This window comes from Vulpes lagopus, chromosome 3 (assembly GCF_018345385.1).
Source record: "Vulpes lagopus strain Blue_001 chromosome 3, ASM1834538v1, whole genome shotgun sequence".
In the NCBI taxonomy this organism is placed as follows: domain Eukaryota; kingdom Metazoa; phylum Chordata; class Mammalia; order Carnivora; family Canidae; genus Vulpes; species Vulpes lagopus.
Window position 1 is genome coordinate 99,559,996 of NC_054826.1, and position 19,445 is coordinate 99,579,440.

At 42.2% G+C, this 19,445-nt stretch overlaps 2 protein-coding genes across 4 annotated transcripts in view; one reads left to right on the forward strand and one right to left on the reverse strand.

The window, feature by feature from the left end:
- The window catches only part of EIF2AK1 (eukaryotic translation initiation factor 2 alpha kinase 1), a 36,656-nt gene that overhangs the window by 4,715 nt on the left and 12,496 nt on the right, over nucleotides 1–19,445 (reverse strand). For 2 of the 3 annotated variants that reach the window (XM_041749099.1, XM_041749100.1), the window contains exons 5-12: nucleotides 18,227–18,326; nucleotides 17,617–17,697; nucleotides 16,609–16,708; nucleotides 16,004–16,061; nucleotides 15,209–15,326; nucleotides 10,419–10,622; nucleotides 9,115–9,226; nucleotides 5,557–5,657 (exon numbers count right to left, since the gene is read on the reverse strand). In XM_041749099.1, coding sequence (XP_041605033.1) covers nucleotides 5,557–5,657; nucleotides 9,115–9,226; nucleotides 10,419–10,622; nucleotides 15,209–15,326; nucleotides 16,004–16,061; nucleotides 16,609–16,708; nucleotides 17,617–17,697; nucleotides 18,227–18,326 — 874 coding nt within the window. Of the gene's footprint in view, nucleotides 1–5,556; nucleotides 5,658–9,114; nucleotides 9,227–10,418; nucleotides 10,623–13,700; nucleotides 13,813–15,004; nucleotides 15,327–16,003; nucleotides 16,062–16,608; nucleotides 16,709–17,616; nucleotides 17,698–18,226; nucleotides 18,327–19,445 lie in introns of all 3 variants that reach the window. The other variant, XM_041749101.1, reaches the window with a different exon arrangement.
- ANKRD61 (ankyrin repeat domain 61) lies at nucleotides 995–5,545 on the forward strand. Its single transcript, XM_041749107.1, has 3 exons — nucleotides 995–1,728; nucleotides 2,677–2,774; nucleotides 3,950–5,545. Exons 1-3 carry the CDS (start codon nucleotides 1,528–1,530, stop codon nucleotides 4,893–4,895), a joined length of 1,245 nt encoding a protein of 414 aa, XP_041605041.1. The 5' UTR covers nucleotides 995–1,527; the 3' UTR covers nucleotides 4,896–5,545.

Genomic DNA, 19,445 nt, shown 5'->3' on the forward strand with positions numbered 1-19,445 from the left:
ATCAGAATCCCCCAAGAGGCTTTTAAAAACTACTGTCCCCTCCAACAAGTCAAAGACTGATTTGACTTGTTGATTATTTTTTATTTAACTTTTTTTTAAAGATTTATTTATTTATTCATGACAGACACAGAGAGAGAGGCAGAGACACAGGCAGAGGGAGAAGCAGGCTCTTTGTAGGAGCCTGATGCGGCACTCGATCAAGGATCCCGGGATCACGACCTGAGCCGAAGGTAACTGCCCAACTGCTAAGCCACCCAGGCATCCCTGATTTTTTTTTTAAATGAGAAAACTTTGATATTTTTTAGAAGCTCCTAGATGATGCTTTTATGTCAGCCAGAGTTAGGGGCAACCAGGTCACACTATGAAGGTACCCATTTAGCTCTATTTAAGCAACCGAGGCCAACCCAAAATTTCTCCCAATGGAACTAAACCTGTGCCATTGAAAACCTGTACCCACACTGGGCAAAGAGGGGATTGCCACTCAAAATGAAAACATAGGGGAGCCCAGGTGGCTCAGAGGTTTAGCGCCACCTTCAGCCCAGGGCATAATCCTGGAGACCTGGGATTGAGTCCCACGTCAGGTTCCCTGCATGGGGCTGCTTCTCCCTCTGCCTGTGTCTCTGCCTCTCTCTCTCTGTGTCTGTCATGAATAAATAAATAAAATATTTTAAAAAATAAAATAAGGGATTCCTGGGTGGCACAGGGGTTTGGCGCCTGCCTTTGGCCTAGGGCGTGATCCTGGAGTCCTGGGATCGAGTCCCACGTCAGGCTCCCTACATGGAGCCTGCTTCTCCCTCTGCCTATGTCTCTGCCTCTCTCTCTCTCTCTCTCTCTCTCTATCATGAATAAATAAATAAAATCTTAAAAAAGATTAAAAATAGGGATCCCTGGGTGGCGCAGCGGTTTGGCGCCTGCCTTTGGCCCGGGGCGCGATCCTGGAGACCCGGGATCGAATCCCACGTCGGGCTCCCAGTGCATGGAGCCTGCTTCTCCCTCTGCCTATGTCTCTGCTTCTCTCTCTCTCACTGTGTGCCTATCATAAATAAATAAAATTTTTTAAAAAATTAAAAAAAAAAGATTAAAAATAAAATGAAATAAAACATATTTAGGTTAAAAATTGGGTTTTCTTACTTTAGATGTAGTGATTTTAATTTTTGACTTTCAGTATAAATTCCTGTTTTAGCTCTTTAAGCTCTGTTTTTTTTTGTTTTGTTTTGTTTTGTTTTTTAAATAGCTGAATGGAAGAGAGCACAGAAATAATCTTAGGTGTAAGGTGATAATTTGGGTGTCTTTTTGTGATTGAGTCAAGTCCAAAACACTATGCTTCTATTTGGCACTGTAGGACCTGGGAACAAAGCTTGAAATAGTTCGCTCTAAGATAAAAACAAATCATGTTCACAGCTACAATTCTCACCGCTCTAGAACAATTCTAGAATGGAACTGAAGGGATCATAATGAGACTCCAACAAATCAATTCTGTCACAAGTGTCCCCTGAACTTCCAAGTCCCCACTCTTACATTTTGCTCATGGGAAACACAACCAGGAGAGGTGCAGAGGGCACCAAGCCCCCAGAAGAAGGCCCACCTGCAGCACTCCACACCAGGCTCTATGAGGCCATCATGAGGGAGGACCGCTCGGCAATCCAGGTGCTCCTGAGGAGCCACCCAGTCAACCAGCCTATGACCATCCTGGCCAACTCCATCAACTACCGAGTACTTCTGAACCAGGTACCCCCCAACCCCCTGCTCTGTCACCTGTCGGGAAAAGTCACACTGCTTTGCGAGGCCCACCACTGAGGTCCTCAGAGCTCCTGGCGGCCCCCACCATGCCCACCCCAGGACAGTTCACTCCACACACCATGCACCTCACTTCCCAGTGCCACTCGCAGGCTGACATGCAGAAAGGCCAGAAACCACTTGGTTGGCGGAACATTAACATCATCCTCTCAGATACACCAATGGCCATTACATCTGTATGAAGGAATTATTCTTCCCCTTTTTTACATATGACTTTTCATTTTCTAAATTTTTATACAATGATTATTACCTTTAAATTTTTTTTCCCAAAAGTCATCGTCTCCTTTACCCTGCCTTCTTCTCTTATCCTTTCTGAGGAAAGGAAATCCTTTCCTGAGAAAGGAAGTTATGCTGTACAAGTCACTACTTAGTATATATGTATTTTAAGAACTGGCATAAACAGCTCTGCTAATCATAGAAGACTTGCTGTGTTATCTTTGAAACCCTGGAAATGCAGGTTTTACTACTGATACTATGACTTTGGCAAAGCCTTAAAAACCATAAAACCTACTTGTCAATCACCCTGTGGGTTAATTTAAGGACACAGTGACTTAGTTGCATTTACCATTCATTAATTTTACACTATGAGCTCTCCACAAGAATCAGCTTTGAAAGCTTTATGTAAAAAAAAAAAAAAAAAAAAAAAAGAAAGCTTTATGTAAGTTATTTCTGCTGCACTGGTAAATTTGCATTTATGTAAAACACAGATTTTATAATAAGAATCTCACTAGTTTGGGGTCTTTTAAATAGTCAAAAAGAAAACTTCAACACATTTGAGGAACTAAATACACTCATTGCCTCTGGAATAGCAGGCTGACACAATGATTTCTTCTCACTGCACAGGGCTACTTATAACATAGTCTGCTTTCTCCCTCAAAGCAGACACAGTCCATCATCCCCATTCATCTGGCTGTCGAATTCTGCAAGGCACAAAGTTTGCTTTGTTTGTTAGAACATGGGGCTGACCCAGAAGTAAGGTGAGTTAACTCAATAGCAATCAGATCTAAATGAGGATATGCATGATTTAGATGTTACTCTCCCCAGTCATGTCTGGACTCATCCATTCTTCGGGGGCTATGGACTACAAAATACCATAACCATGTCTCGAATGAACCAATTTCTTTACTGACTAGATGAGATACTCTGAAAAACTGGCAGTAATCTAGGAACACAAACCAGTCTGCCCACTTCAAGTATCCTGAGAATTAAGTGCTCAGCAGTGATGATGTGGAAAACACATGAAGTCCTGGTCACAGCCCTCAGGGAGTTAGTTTAAAACCCTCAGTTAGGTATGGAAAATAAGTAAACAGAAATAGACAATGGATTTTCTTTTTACTACCCACTGTAAGAATATACTTCACGATAAAGAAATTATCTCATTCACCAACACATCTTCACCACCTTAAATGACTGCCTGACATTAAGTGCCAATAAATACTATCTTAATGAATGGAAGAATCACATTGTATAAACAATCAACTTCTTGCCCCCATAACATTAACAGAAAGTAAAGCCCTAAATGCTCAACATGCTCCAGAATTGCTCCTTGACCTGTCTGGCTCGAACGACCCTCTCCCCCACCCCATACAGCCCTGCCTAGCTCTGCAGATGCTCTTCCAGTCCTCCATGACTGGATGTCACCAATGTACCTCCTCCTCCACAAGGACTCCTCAGTACACCCTTTCCAACCCTTCCAACCACAAGCCGGCCCTGTGGGGCCTCATACCTCTTAGAACTTTGCCCATTTGCAATACTGACCTAGTTATTTAAGTATGTTTAATGTCTTTTATGCTAGACCATCAGCCCTGCAAAAGCAGGGACTCTGTGCTATTTTACCATATCCCAAGCATGGTGCCTTACACTAAATAAATATACACAAACTGAAATCATTTTCAAATTTTAGTAGAGCAGTCAGATGTTTATAATAAAACTGAAACTGCTATAGACAGCTAGGACCCTCCATGCTGTGATGCAAACCACCCCATCCCTCGAAATGCTGTGATATCCCGAGAAACACAGATTTTCAAACACCTCTTTAAAGTAGTTGAGGGGAAGTACTTTCAATAAATGTCACCTTCTTAAGCACTAATTCTTAGTGTAGAACCGTTTCCATGGTGAATACAGTATAATCTGCGATTAATAACTATTCTAGGGACACAAGAGGCCTCACCACACTTCACCTGATGTTACTGCACTGGCCAATCATTTCTACCACACGGACAAAACCGGGGAACAGAATCCAAAGGATCCTGACAGACATTCAGAATAATGCTATGATGTGTCTCCGCATTTTGTGTGAACACGGAGCTCAAGTCAACGCTCAAGTAGACAATAGCAACAAACATTCACCCCTCCACCTGGCCATAACCTATGGGACCTATCCAGTTCTCTCTATTTTAGTCCAAAATGGTGCCTACGTCAATGCCATTAACGAATCCAGCATGACACCCCTTCACATGGCTGCCAACATCCTGAATAAGGAGATGATGGAAATGCTGATAGCCTGTGGCGCCAACGTTAACTGTGCCGTCTCCTCCACAGGGAATACAGCCCTCAAGTTGGCAGTGTGCACCGCATCCAGCAAAGCCGGCCGACTGCTGGCAGCAGGGGTGAGCTGCATCCGTTTGCTGCTAATTCATGGAGCCAAAGTAAATGCCCGGGACCATGAAGGTCAAACAGCTATCCATGAGGCATGTTTTGGAGGCAGAGAGGCAATAATCAATCTCCTGCTTGAATTTGAAGCAAACGTTAACATATTAACAAGAAACGGGGAGTCTCCGATATACATGTACCTCCAGCGAAGTTCCAACATCAGGGACACAGGGCTTCTCACCAAGCTACTTTACCGTTCTTATCCTTTAAGACTAACCAATAACCAAGGGATTCTACCTGCAGGAATCATGCTGCCAGAATTCCACCTTTTAAGGGAAAACTTAATAAAGTTATCTCAAAAACCCTTATCCCTAGAGGACATCTGTAAAAGAAACATCAGAAATATTTACGGTGAGAAATACAAACAACACTTAAAGCAACTTCTCCCAGTGCAGATCTGGAACTCACTATATGGTTATTATGACTTAGCTTACCTCTTGATATAGGACCTCAAAGTTTCACCAGCCACAGAATTTCAGTAACTCACATAGCATTTTCTGGCTAGACTCATACACAGAAAACACTTAACTCATCTTCATGTACATCCCAGATGTACAAACTGGTTCTTAAACTTTTTTCAAAAAATAAAATGATTTGCACATTAACTTTTTGTTCCCAAATATTTCTTTAAAGACATTTTCCACAATTTCTTTGTTCAAAAAATAAGCAAATTAAAACTCTTCTGCCAAAGAAGTAAATCTATTTTCTTTCTTGATACAAGGTCTTTTGTAGATTAAAAACTGGAATAATCATAATTTTTTAAATAGCAGAAAAAAATTTCCCATGTTAAATTTCCTTTAAGATACATAATTGTAGAAACAGATTTTACCTCTAAGGCTGCTATAACATGAGGATTTTTGACAACATTAAATACATTTAACATCATCTACTATGAGTACTCTGAGCATACTCACTACCTGAAACACACTACTAATCCTCCACAGAGAATTTTCAAATGCCCAAAGATCACTGCTTTAAAATTCAATCAAAAGTTCCAGACTCATGGGATGAGGATTTATATAACCCTCTAAGTAAATGAAAGAGGACACATAATTTCATTTAACTCAGTGAAGCAACACCACGTCCTCAACTAGCCTCCCCACTTACCTTCAGATCTCTGTGTACGATTCCCATGTTATGTATGTAAAATACACCTTCCACCAGTTCTTGAAAAATCTTTGTTGCAACACTGGCCATGACATAAGGACCTTGAAATAAAAAAGGAAGTTTTATTTCTCTGTCTTTTTTATTTATCAACATCTAAACGTTACCTAGTTCTAAACACATTAAATACATTAACATAGTTCAGATTTGCAACAGTCAATATTCCAAAATGGTGAAATATAAGCAACAAGAGCTATCTCAGTTTACAAAGAAACCATCACAAACTAGTGCCCTAGTGAATAGATTTGGTGTCACTAAGTTCACCCAGAGCCCCTGTATTAATCAGTGTGTAAACCATTCTCAGGCATAAAATGGCTGGATTAAATTAGGTTTAAATCTCCTTTAAACCTTTGACACTCTGGGGTTTAACACTAATAAATCTGGTGTCCTAAGCCTATTGTGGATTAAAGACTTACAAATAATGAAATTTTTAAGAAAGGAGCTCAAAGAGTGAGCTCCCATTATGTGGGAAGATTTGGAATGCTGCATTTTCCAAAAATGAATGACGAATGAAAAATGAAGTATACAGGGGAAAAAAGCAAATGTTTTAATTCATCTATTAACATGATGATACAACAGACTTTAAGGGTAGGAAAGTTTTGGGATCCCTGGGTGGCTCAGTGGTTTAGCGCCTGCCTTTGGCCCAGTGATCCTGGAGTCTCGTGTCGGGCTCCCTGCATGGAGCCTGCTTCTCCCTCTGCCTGTGTCTCTGCCTTTCTCTCTCTCTCTCCCTATGTCTATCATGAATAAATACATAAATCTTTAAAAAAAAAAAAAGGGGGGGGTTGGAAAGTTTTGTAGGACTAAAACTGCTAAAGCAAAAAAATTCTTGCAGCTAAGTAAATTTGGTGCTCTCATAAAAAGAACTTACTAGCTCTTGTCTCCTCAGCCATTTTAAACCGTAAATACATAACATGTAAATACAACATGCTCCCTTCTCTTCCTGGATAAGCCTACTTTGCTATGCAGCTCTCCTATGCACCACCTTCTCCTTTTGCACCAGCTAGCATGTAACTCAGGGACCTCAAGTCCTTAACCAAGAACTTGAGAAGACAGAAAACTCTCACGTGTCTGTGTGTGTGTAAACACAAGGGGGGCTACTTATAAGTACTGCCACTACCATGCCCCTCACACTGGAGTGACAATTTGCTGCAGAGATGGAGGGCTTTGGGACTTCCACAGTCACCCAGAACAACTACTTTCCTTTGGTCTGTCTATAATAGGGGTCTCACAGTAACCACCTACCATATCCAAACAATGGGCCTCTGTCAAGGGCTCAATGCCACATATGGACCTGATCCGGTGAGAACAGCCTCCTCCGTTCCTCGGCAATGCATCCTTTACCCTGAGTGCTCCAATCCTCACACTCAAATTTCACAGCAGAGGAGACAGGCTGAGAGCAGTTACCTGAATGGTCCTAAACCTTATCGCCAGTGACTGCAAGGGCCAGGATTCAAACCTGGGTCTCTCACATATGGACTGCTGGGAATGACTAATGTAAAACTGTACTAGATATGAAGGTATGTACCATTGGTGGAATACTACCAAGTTAAACCTTTTTAAATACTTTTAAAAGAAATATGCATCATGCTAGCAGTATCCTATCTTGCCCTCTCTGTTTTCATAAGCTTATTGTCCTGGATGGTGAAAGTCAGACTTATCTCCTATATCATGAAGGACTCATGACCTACTTTCCAAATGGAAGTTTAAAGATCAACAACTACATACAAGACTTTAATAAACCATTATTCTTTTTTATACAGACATCTGTGCCTACCACTACAATGCTCACGCAGCAAAGAATAAAACTTTACAGGGCAATGAAAATACCCCACCCATTACTTGCCACAACCAAACTGAACAAAGTATGGCAAGTCTTAATTACATAGTAAACCAGAGAAGCAGCAGGGGGCATCAAGGAGATGCCTGAAGGAGGCATTATATTTGGAAGCTAAGATTTTGGGTGGGTTAAATGACCTATATTTTAGACCAAATAAAGAGTTATAGTGTCATTAGGTGTGAACAGCAAATGATTAATAATCAGTATTTAGCTGAGTCTTTACTTAAAACCAGGTCACTTTTATTACCAGTTTTGATCACAGAATACAGTGATTTTCAACTTTGGCTACACATTAGAAACAAGAAAATTTCCAAAAAATTACCAAAGATCAAGCCCTATCTTATATAAAAATTCCTGGTGCAGTCCCTGATATCCTTTAAAAAGGTGGGGGGGAGGGCAGCCCGGGTGGCTCAGTGGTTTAGCGACGCCTTTGGCCCAGGGCATGATCCTGGGGACCCATGATCGATTCCCGCGTTGGGCTCCCTGCAGGGAGCCTGCTTCTCCCTCTGCCTGTGTCTCTGCCTCTCTTTCTGTGTCTCTCATGAATAAATAAATAAAATCTAAAAAAAAAAAAAAAAAAAAAGAACAGACTACTTATTGGAATGATCTTAGATCTACAGAAAAACTGAGACCATGGGGCAGCCCAGGTAGCTTAGCAGTCTAGTGCTGCCTTCAGCCCAGGACCTGATCCTGGAGACCCAGGATCGAGTCCCACGTCAGGCCCCCTGCATGGAGCCTGCTTCTCCCTCTGCCTGTGTCTCTGCCTCTCTCTCTCTGTCTCTCACGAATAAATAAATAAAATCTTAAAAAAAAAAAAAAACTGAGGCCATAGTATGGTTCCCACTTACACCCCACCCAGTTTCCCATTATTAACACTTATACTGGTATAGTACACCTGTCACAGTTAATGCACCAAGATTGGGACAAGTTCACCATTTATTCAGGCTTCCCTAGTTTTTATCTAACGTCCTTTCTCTTTTCTAGGATCCCATCCAGGATACCGTATTACATTAGTTGTCAGGTCTGCGGTCTGTGACAGTTCCTCACTGTCTACAGGGGAAGATAGGAGAGATCTGGGTCTTAAGAAAGACAAACTTTTCACCACCTATCCTTCTATAAGAGTTTCTTCAAAGGTGTCTTTTTGCAAGAGTATCACATTGTCAGATTTAAAAAATATTTAAATTTCTCCCTTAAAAATTCTTGGAACGCCTGGGTGGCTCAGCAGTTGAGCGTCTGCCTTTGGCTCAGGGTGTGATCCCAGGTCCGGGGATTGAGTCCTGCATCGGACTTCCTGCATGGAGCCTGCTTCTCCCTCTGCCTGTGTCTCTGCCTCTCTCTCTCTCTCTCTCTCTGTGCATGTGCCTCTCATGAATAAACATAATCTTAAAAAAAAAAAGAAAATTCTTTTTCTGCCCCAATCATTAACCTAAATTCTAGCACATTACTGCTTAAGACACCCATAAATATATCTCTATCTCAGAGAAAATTAACTTCCGAATGCCTGTATGTTCTTGAGAATGTTGAAATAAGCACAACTGTTTGTTTTAAAAAGGTGACTTTCTTCCCTGAGTCTAAAGCACCTGGAAGTAGTTCCTACTTCAGAAGATCCTCCTGTCTCTCCACCTCCCAGCCCCGTGTTTAGAGATCCATCTGGTACTCACATGCAGATTCGTCCACATACTGCCGACCCCGCTGGTTTCTCTCCACTATCCAGTCCCACAGGGAGAGCTCGCACAGCTGCATCTGGATGTGCAGCATCAAGTGGTACTGCACCTGGGGGACGACACGGCTGGCTCCCACCTTTGCACGACTTGCTCGCATTATTCATTTAGTCAATAGATACTCACTTGCCTCCTCTAGGCAGAGCAGGGGGCTAAGTGCTCAGGAAAGAGACGACAAACACACGTCTGCCTGAGAAGCCCAAAGTCTTGTGAAAGAGACAGAGGAATAAAGGAACGCCTAAAATGGCGAGTCAGAATCTGAGTGGGCAGGGGGAGGCCCAGCTGCAGAATGGGACAAGCTCCTGAATGTGACACTAAGGCAGTGGCACTGAAACGACTGGGTCGGCTCGCCACACAACCAGTTTCTAAAGCTAAGACACAGCATCAAGAGGTCAGCTGTGCGGCAGGCACTCTACCGCTCTCTGTATACCCCAAAGTAGATGCACATTTTTGGAGGCTTTGCTGTGTCCATAAATAATTTGTTCAAACAAGAGGCAAGCAAAATTTAAGCTCTCTATAGTGCATTCATTTAGACACCAAGGAAAAGTTTCCCACATGTAGTCCAGAGTAACAGAATGGTTCTGATGAAAAGTCCCTCAAACCCAACTCTTGTGTACTCAGATGACCCTGTTCAAAGCTTTGTCTCCTAAAAAGTGCATGCACAGAGCCACATACTCCTACGCAGTAAGAATCAGTTCTGCGTGCACATATACAGATAGCACATACAGTTCTGTAATCCCAGCAGGCCAGATTATACTGAGACCCTGTTAGCGTTCAAGGTTTTTAACACTAAGACTCCACACTGGTGAAAGTATGTGACAGTCTCACCAGCACATGGGTGTGACCCTTACTGATAGTGTCCTGAAAATGGACCTGCTGATCTCTCTTCCCCTCTCTCCCAAAGTCACGTTCCAAACTACAAAAGATCTTTATGCATAAATATTGCATAGCAGGAGGCAAACACACAACAGAAACATGTGAGCGATGTTTCCAACTCCAGGGGGCACAAATGATCAGATCTAGACAGAACCAGAAAAGGCTTAGCAGGCATTAAATTAAGTAAAGGAGGGCAAAACCCAACACAAGGGCCACAGGCCAGGGGGACGAGGAGGGGAGAGACTGACAAAGACAGATGAAGAGTGAGGGATAGAGGGGACGGAGGGAGGTCACATCCTAGGCATGGTCCTCCACATCATAACTATTTGAGCATCAAATCATCAGTAGGTTCTGGTAAAGTGATCTACCTCTGTCTGCCCCAACAAACTTAAGTTTTCAGAAGATTCCCCAGTGGATGTGAAATTCTCTTCTAAGTCGGAATGCTGCCTAAGTGGCAGCTGATGTTCAATAATTGAGCTGGAAGGCAAATCAGCCAAACCATTTGTTTGGAGAAAACTGGGTGATTCAAATTCACTGGTGTCTCTGGGGATTAAACTGGTGCTGTAGTTCACCAATCTATTATTCGGATAGGAGCTCAAAGAGTGAGCTCCCATTATGTGGGAAGATTTGGAATGCCTGCATTTTCCAAAAATGAATGACGAATGAAAATGAAGTATACAGGGGAAAAAAGCAAATGTTTTAATTCATCTATTAACATGATGATACAACAGACTTTAAGGGTAGGAAAGTTTTGGGATCCCTGGGTGGCTCAGTGGTTTAGCGCCTGCCTTTGGCCCAGTGATCCTGGAGTCTCGTGTCGGGCTCCCTGCATGGAGCCTGCTTCTCCCTCTGCCTGTGTCTCTGCCTTTCTCTCTCTCTCTCCCTATGTCTATCATGAATAAATACATAAATCTTTAAAAAAAAAAAAAAGGGGGGGTTGGAAAGTTTTGTAGGACTAAAACTGCTAAAGCAAAAAATTCTTGCAGCTAAGTAAATTTGGTGCTCTCATAAAAAGAACTTACTAGCTCTTGTCTCCTCAGCCATTTTAAACCGTAAATACATAACATGTAAATACAACATGCTCCCTTCTCTTCCTGGATAAGCCTACTTTGCTATGCAGCTCTCCTATGCACCACCTTCTCCTTTTGCACCAGCTAGCATGTAACTCAGGGACCTCAAGTCCTTAACCAAGAACTTGAGAAGACAGAAAACTCTCACGTGTCTGTGTGTGTGTAAACACAAGGGGGGCTACTTATAAGTACTGCCACTACCATGCCCCTCACACTGGAGTGACAATTTGCTGCAGAGATGGAGGGCTTTGGGACTTCCACAGTCACCCAGAACAACTACTTTCCTTTGGTCTGTCTATAATAGGGGTCTCACAGTAACCACCTACCATATCCAAACAATGGGCCTCTGTCAAGGGCTCAATGCCACATATGGACCTGATCCGGTGAGAACAGCCTCCTCCGTTCCTCGGCAATGCATCCTTTACCCTGAGTGCTCCAATCCTCACACTCAAATTTCACAGCAGAGGAGACAGGCTGAGAGCAGTTACCTGAATGGTCCTAAACCTTATCGCCAGTGACTGCAAGGGCCAGGATTCAAACCTGGGTCTCTCACATATGGACTGCTGGGAATGACTAATGTAAAACTGTACTAGATATGAAGGTATGTACCATTGGTGGAATACTACCAAGTTAAACCTTTTTAAATACTTTTAAAAGAAATATGCATCATGCTAGCAGTATCCTATCTTGCCCTCTCTGTTTTCATAAGCTTATTGTCCTGGATGGTGAAAGTCAGACTTATCTCCTATATCATGAAGGACTCATGACCTACTTTCCAAATGGAAGTTTAAAGATCAACAACTACATACAAGACTTTAATAAACCATTATTCTTTTTTATACAGACATCTGTGCCTACCACTACAATGCTCACGCAGCAAAGAATAAAACTTTACAGGGCAATGAAAATACCCCACCCATTACTTGCCACAACCAAACTGAACAAAGTATGGCAAGTCTTAATTACATAGTAAACCAGAGAAGCAGCAGGGGGCATCAAGGAGATGCCTGAAGGAGGCATTATATTTGGAAGCTAAGATTTTGGGTGGGTTAAATGACCTATATTTTAGACCAAATAAAGAGTTATAGTGTCATTAGGTGTGAACAGCAAATGATTAATAATCAGTATTTAGCTGAGTCTTTACTTAAAACCAGGTCACTTTTATTACCAGTTTTGATCACAGAATACAGTGATTTTCAACTTTGGCTACACATTAGAAACAAGAAAATTTCCAAAAAATTACCAAAGATCAAGCCCTATCTTATATAAAAATTCCTGGTGCAGTCCCTGATATCCTTTAAAAAGGTGGGGGGGAGGGCAGCCCGGGTGGCTCAGTGGTTTAGCGACGCCTTTGGCCCAGGGCATGATCCTGGGGACCCATGATCGATTCCCGCGTTGGGCTCCCTGCAGGGAGCCTGCTTCTCCCTCTGCCTGTGTCTCTGCCTCTCTTTCTGTGTCTCTCATGAATAAATAAATAAAATCTAAAAAAAAAAAAAAAAAAAAGAACAGACTACTTATTGGAATGATCTTAGATCTACAGAAAAACTGAGACCATGGGGCAGCCCAGGTAGCTTAGCAGTCTAGTGCTGCCTTCAGCCCAGGACCTGATCCTGGAGACCCAGGATCGAGTCCCACGTCAGGCCCCCTGCATGGAGCCTGCTTCTCCCTCTGCCTGTGTCTCTGCCTCTCTCTCTCTGTCTCTCACGAATAAATAAATAAAATCTTAAAAAAAAAAAAAAACTGAGGCCATAGTATGGTTCCCACTTACACCCCACCCAGTTTCCCATTATTAACACTTATACTGGTATAGTACACCTGTCACAGTTAATGCACCAAGATTGGGACAAGTTCACCATTTATTCAGGCTTCCCTAGTTTTTATCTAACGTCCTTTCTCTTTTCTAGGATCCCATCCAGGATACCGTATTACATTAGTTGTCAGGTCTGCGGTCTGTGACAGTTCCTCACTGTCTACAGGGGAAGATAGGAGAGATCTGGGTCTTAAGAAAGACAAACTTTTCACCACCTATCCTTCTATAAGAGTTTCTTCAAAGGTGTCTTTTTGCAAGAGTATCACATTGTCAGATTTAAAAAATATTTAAATTTCTCCCTTAAAAATTCTTGGAACGCCTGGGTGGCTCAGCAGTTGAGCGTCTGCCTTTGGCTCAGGGTGTGATCCCAGGTCCGGGGATTGAGTCCTGCATCGGACTTCCTGCATGGAGCCTGCTTCTCCCTCTGCCTGTGTCTCTGCCTCTCTCTCTCTCTCTCTCTCTGTGCATGTGCCTCTCATGAATAAACATAATCTTAAAAAAAAAAGAAAATTCTTTTTCTGCCCCAATCATTAACCTAAATTCTAGCACATTACTGCTTAAGACACCCATAAATATATCTCTATCTCAGAGAAAATTAACTTCCGAATGCCTGTATGTTCTTGAGAATGTTGAAATAAGCACAACTGTTTGTTTTAAAAAGGTGACTTTCTTCCCTGAGTCTAAAGCACCTGGAAGTAGTTCCTACTTCAGAAGATCCTCCTGTCTCTCCACCTCCCAGCCCCGTGTTTAGAGATCCATCTGGTACTCACATGCAGATTCGTCCACATACTGCCGACCCCGCTGGTTTCTCTCCACTATCCAGTCCCACAGGGAGAGCTCGCACAGCTGCATCTGGATGTGCAGCATCAAGTGGTACTGCACCTGGGGGACGACACGGCTGGCTCCCACCTTTGCACGACTTGCTCGCATTATTCATTTAGTCAATAGATACTCACTTGCCTCCTCTAGGCAGAGCAGGGGGCTAAGTGCTCAGGAAAGAGACGACAAACACACGTCTGCCTGAGAAGCCCAAAGTCTTGTGAAAGAGACAGAGGAATAAAGGAACGCCTAAAATGGCGAGTCAGAATCTGAGTGGGCAGGGGGAGGCCCAGCTGCAGAATGGGACAAGCTCCTGAATGTGACACTAAGGCAGTGGCACTGAAACGACTGGGTCGGCTCGCCACACAACCAGTTTCTAAAGCTAAGACACAGCATCAAGAGGTCAGCTGTGCGGCAGGCACTCTACCGCTCTCTGTATACCCCAAAGTAGATGCACATTTTTGGAGGCTTTGCTGTGTCCATAAATAATTTGTTCAAACAAGAGGCAAGCAAAATTTAAGCTCTCTATAGTGCATTCATTTAGACACCAAGGAAAAGTTTCCCACATGTAGTCCAGAGTAACAGAATGGTTCTGATGAAAAGTCCCTCAAACCCAACTCTTGTGTACTCAGATGACCCTGTTCAAAGCTTTGTCTCCTAAAAAGTGCATGCACAGAGCCACATACTCCTACGCAGTAAGAATCAGTTCTGCGTGCACATATACAGATAGCACATACAGTTCTGTAATCCCAGCAGGCCAGATTATACTGAGACCCTGTTAGCGTTCAAGGTTTTTAACACTAAGACTCCACACTGGTGAAAGTATGTGACAGTCTCACCAGCACATGGGTGTGACCCTTACTGATAGTGTCCTGAAAATGGACCTGCTGATCTCTCTTCCCCTCTCTCCCAAAGTCACGTTCCAAACTACAAAAGATCTTTATGCATAAATATTGCATAGCAGGAGGCAAACACACAACAGAAACATGTGAGCGATGTTTCCAACTCCAGGGGGCACAAATGATCAGATCTAGACAGAACCAGAAAAGGCTTAGCAGGCATTAAATTAAGTAAAGGAGGGCAAAACCCAACACAAGGGCCACAGGCCAGGGGGACGAGGAGGGGAGAGACTGACAAAGACAGATGAAGAGTGAGGGATAGAGGGGACGGAGGGAGGTCACATCCTAGGCATGGTCCTCCACATCATAACTATTTGAGCATCAAATCATCAGTAGGTTCTGGTAAAGTGATCTACCTCTGTCTGCCCCAACAAACTTAAGTTTTCAGAAGATTCCCCAGTGGATGTGAAATTCTCTTCTAAGTCGGAATGCTGCCTAAGTGGCAGCTGATGTTCAATAATTGAGCTGGAAGGCAAATCAGCCAAACCATTTGTTTGGAGAAAACTGGGTGATTCAAATTCACTGGTGTCTCTGGGGATTAAACTGGTGCTGTAGTTCACCAATCTATTATTCGGATTTTCAATGCCAGATTTTCCTAAGGACTTGTCTTTTCCTGAGGTGAACTCGGCGAAGATAATGGATGAGCTGTTACTTTCATCATTTTTAACATGTTGATTTCTGGAGGGGGGAAAAAACAGTAAAGATAAAAATCAATGTAAAAAAAGATCAAGAGGGGATTCCTGGGTGGCTCAGCGGTTTAGCCCCTGCCTTTGGCCCAGGGCGTGATCCTGGAGTCCCGGGATCAAGTCCCGCGTCGGGCTCCTGGCATGGAGCCTGCTTCTCCCTCCTCCTGTGTCTCTGCCTCTCTCTCTCTCTCTCTCTCTCTGTCTATCATAAACAAATAAATAAATCTTAAAAAAAAAAAAGATCAAGAATAACTCAGCTGTCCCTTCAAACCTACATATATGGGCAGCCCTGGTGGCGCAGCGGTTTAGCGCCGCCTGCAGCCCAGGGTGTGATCCTGGAGACCCTGGATGGAGTCCCACGTCAGGCTCTCTGCATGGTGCCTGCTTCTCCCTCTGCCTGTGTCTCTACCTCTCTCTCTCTCTCTCTCATGAATAAATAAAGAAATCTTAAAAAAAAAAAAAAACTACATATACCTCACTGGTAAACACTGGAAGCAAATGGTATCAAATCTCTCTAGCAGCAGCATTTATTGAAAACACTAGCAGGAAACACTTGAGAGGAAGAAATCATTTATCATTTTCTAATGAAAATGATCAAAAAGACAAAGAAAACTCAGTGCAGGGGACAGGTTATACCTAACTTGTCAAACTACACACCGATTCACATACCTGTCACCCTCCTCGTCAGAGATCACTTCCAGAGATGGCAGCTGAATAGAAATTCGATCTGCAAAAGGAAACAAACAAAAATAACACATCTTCAGGCAGCCTAGCTTTCTAATGTATGATCAAAGACAGAGCTAAAATAACACCAAAGGAGACCACAAGTCTAAAAATGTTAATACTTTCTGGCAAAATGCAATATAACAAGGTCATTCAAATGCCTGGCACATTTTAGGAACCATAGAAACAGACCAGTTCAACTATGCCAGGGGAGCAAAATTTCCATAGTGGGCCCGAGAGCAACTGTTGCAGGTTTTGTGGGCCCCAAAGGACTCTGCACCATAACTGAGTTCAGCTGTTGTAGTGCAAAAGCAGCCACAGACAATACACAAATGAATGAGCCTATGTCCTATCCTAACACACTTTATTCACTGACATGAAATTTGATTTCATATAGCTTTCACAAAATATTCTTTTGATTCCTCTTTAAACTACTTAAACATGTAAGAAAATACTCTCAGCTTGGGGATGCACCAAAACAGGGGCAGGCCGGTTTGGCCCATAGGCCACAGTTGGCCAAGCCTTCAGCTATATCACCTATAACTGCTTACCTTGTGCGTGGGCCATGTGAACATGTTCTATCCAAGCAGTGTGATAGCCTACTATGTTAGGATGCTGAAGGCCTGCCAGCACCTTCACTTCCCGTAGTACCTAAAGAGGAAACGAACGCACTTATATCCAGCCTTTACTGACAACTTGTTAAATGTGTACGGTATCAAAATGCTATGTGTTCCAGAGCAAAACGGTAAAAATCCAACTGAACAAAGAATCTAAACTACATTAAAATAATCAGAATATTTCTGAGAGGCAAACAGAATTATTACAGCAAAATAACTTATATGCATCTAGTGCTTTACACTTTTCAGAGCCTATTTATATTCATTCTCTCATTTTATTCCTCCTAGTAAGTCCAGAGCTTGCTTCAGCACACATATACTACTACTAGCAAGTCCAGTCCTGCTGTCACCACTATGTCAAGGACAAGAGACTAGGTCATTTATTTGTCCAGGACCACAGAACATGTCAGGGGGAAGACCAGAACCTGAACTGAGCTCCTATTTTTTCTAACAAGCTACACTGTATACTTTCTTTAAAGATTAATTTCCCCAGCAATGATCCTGAAATGTGGTCAGAAGCGTCTATTCAAAATTAAGTCAACAGGCACCTGGGTGGCTCAGTCACTTAAGCATCCAACTCTTGATCTCAGCTTGGGTGATCAAGCCCCATATTGGACTCTGTGCTGAGCATGGAGTCTACCTGGGATTCTGTGTCTCTCTCTCCTGCTGTCCCGGCACCCCATTCACACTCTCACTCTCTTAAGCTCTCTCAAAAAGAAATTTTTTTATTAAAAATTAAGTCAAATAAAAATTTGGTTTTGATGTTTGCTTTTATATAGCCCACTCTTAGTAAACTTAGCGATCCACAACACCTAATATTTGCCAAATATACATACATAACTCTTTCTTTTTTTTTTTTTTTTTTTTTTTTTTTTTTTTACATAACTCTTTCAAAAGAACCTACTCAATTACTTAAAATAAATACACTTAAAAAAATCATACCTTCATACAATCTGTTTTAGTTGCACCATTAATCAGGATTTTTTTAATTGCATAATACTGACCATCTAATTTATTCCTGACCTAAAAAGTAGAAGAAAAGAAAAAGTATTTGTGCCATTAAATTCAACTGAATGGAGCAAATTAGTCCAACCTGAGCTTAAGATCCAAACTAGCTAAAAAGGTGAATTTAAATGAAAGACCAGGGTCTTTAATATGGTCAGGGAAGTCGACCAGTCAGCTCAACAAGAAGCTTCCAAACTGCACCGAGTCTCCAACCCCTAGAGACTCTAGGTCTGAAAAATGGGGAAGTCCCTGCCACACACACACACACACACAAACCATGAAGCTCAAAATACAAATGCACAACTTTCTTTAGTGATATATTTTTAAGTAAATCAATGTGGTTTCCAAAATCTGCCTAAACCACCAATGTGGTTAGGAAAAAGTTAAAACCTGCCCACTTCCTTATAAATGACAAATTTTAAGGAAAAGTAATATACATCCTTTCTAGGAACTTCCCTTGGAGCACTTTAAATAGTAATCATGAGAACAGCTTCTCAAAACACATTTATTCAGGGTAGGAGGTCAAAAGTGATCTGTGGAAAACAACCTTGTACACTCTTCCGTATCCACCTTTGCCTAAGACAGCAAGCTCTTCAAATTCATTTAGGTAACGTGAAGTCTGTGCTTCAAAGGCTATTTCCCTTGATCTAAAAGTGAAATACAAACAACCAATCAATTTTAAAGCATGAGAGAACCATGTGCCCACCGTATCACTAACCTGTCAAACCTTACTAATCACTAAGTTGTGATTTGAAAAGAGGAGTCAAAATTTTTCATTCTCTAGGAAGAAAACTATTTGCTAAGCAAATTGACAGGTAATAAAGATAGCAAGGGGAAAAAACAGATGCCAAAGGGATTGTTAATCAAATAATCAAGTATACTACCAGTAATTAGTATTCTAATTAGAAATTATCAGTTTTATTATTTAATTAAATTAGCTAACATATGGTACATCATTGGTTTCAGATGTAGCTTCCAATAATCCATCAGTTGCGTATAACATCCAGTGATCATCACATCATGTGCCCCTCCTTAATGTCCGTCACCCAGTTTCCCCATCCCCTTTCTTTCCAGGAATTATCAATGTTTTAAAGCAGGAGTCCTAAGGATAACTAACATGCTGATTAGCTGAGCTCAGTAATAAATTTACTTATATTTCTTAATGAGAGGGCACCTGGGTGTCTCAGTCAGTTAAGCATCTGTCTTCAGCTCAGGGCATGATCTCAGCAGGGAGTCTGCTTCTCCCTCTCCCTCTGCTCCTCCCCTGTTTGGGCTTGCATGTGCACACACTCTCTCTCTTTAAAACATAAATTCTTTCAAAAAATTCTTAATGATAAACTATTAGGGATCCCTGGGTGGCGCAGCGGTTTAGCGCCTGCCTTTGGCCCAGGGCGCGATCCTGGAGACTCGGGATCGAATCCCACGTCGGGCTCCCGGTGCATGGAGCCTGCTTCTCCCTCTGCCTGTGTCTCTGCCTCTCTCTCTCTCTCTGTGTGACTATCATAAATAAATTTTTAAAAATTAAAAAAAAATGATAAACTATTAATGAATTACAGATTTTAAACTAGCATTTCCTACATATAGCCAAAATTCAGTGTTGTTCCCCTGACAGAGACTGGGTATCAGTGCTCTGAATTAAGGGCAGGGCCTATGGAATCCACACAGAATGGGGGAGTGGCATAAGGGGGAGGGGAACGAGAAGTAAAGTAAATCTTAGAGCAGTAATCAATTTCTGAGAATAAAGCTTTCAAAATTTTCATAAACTA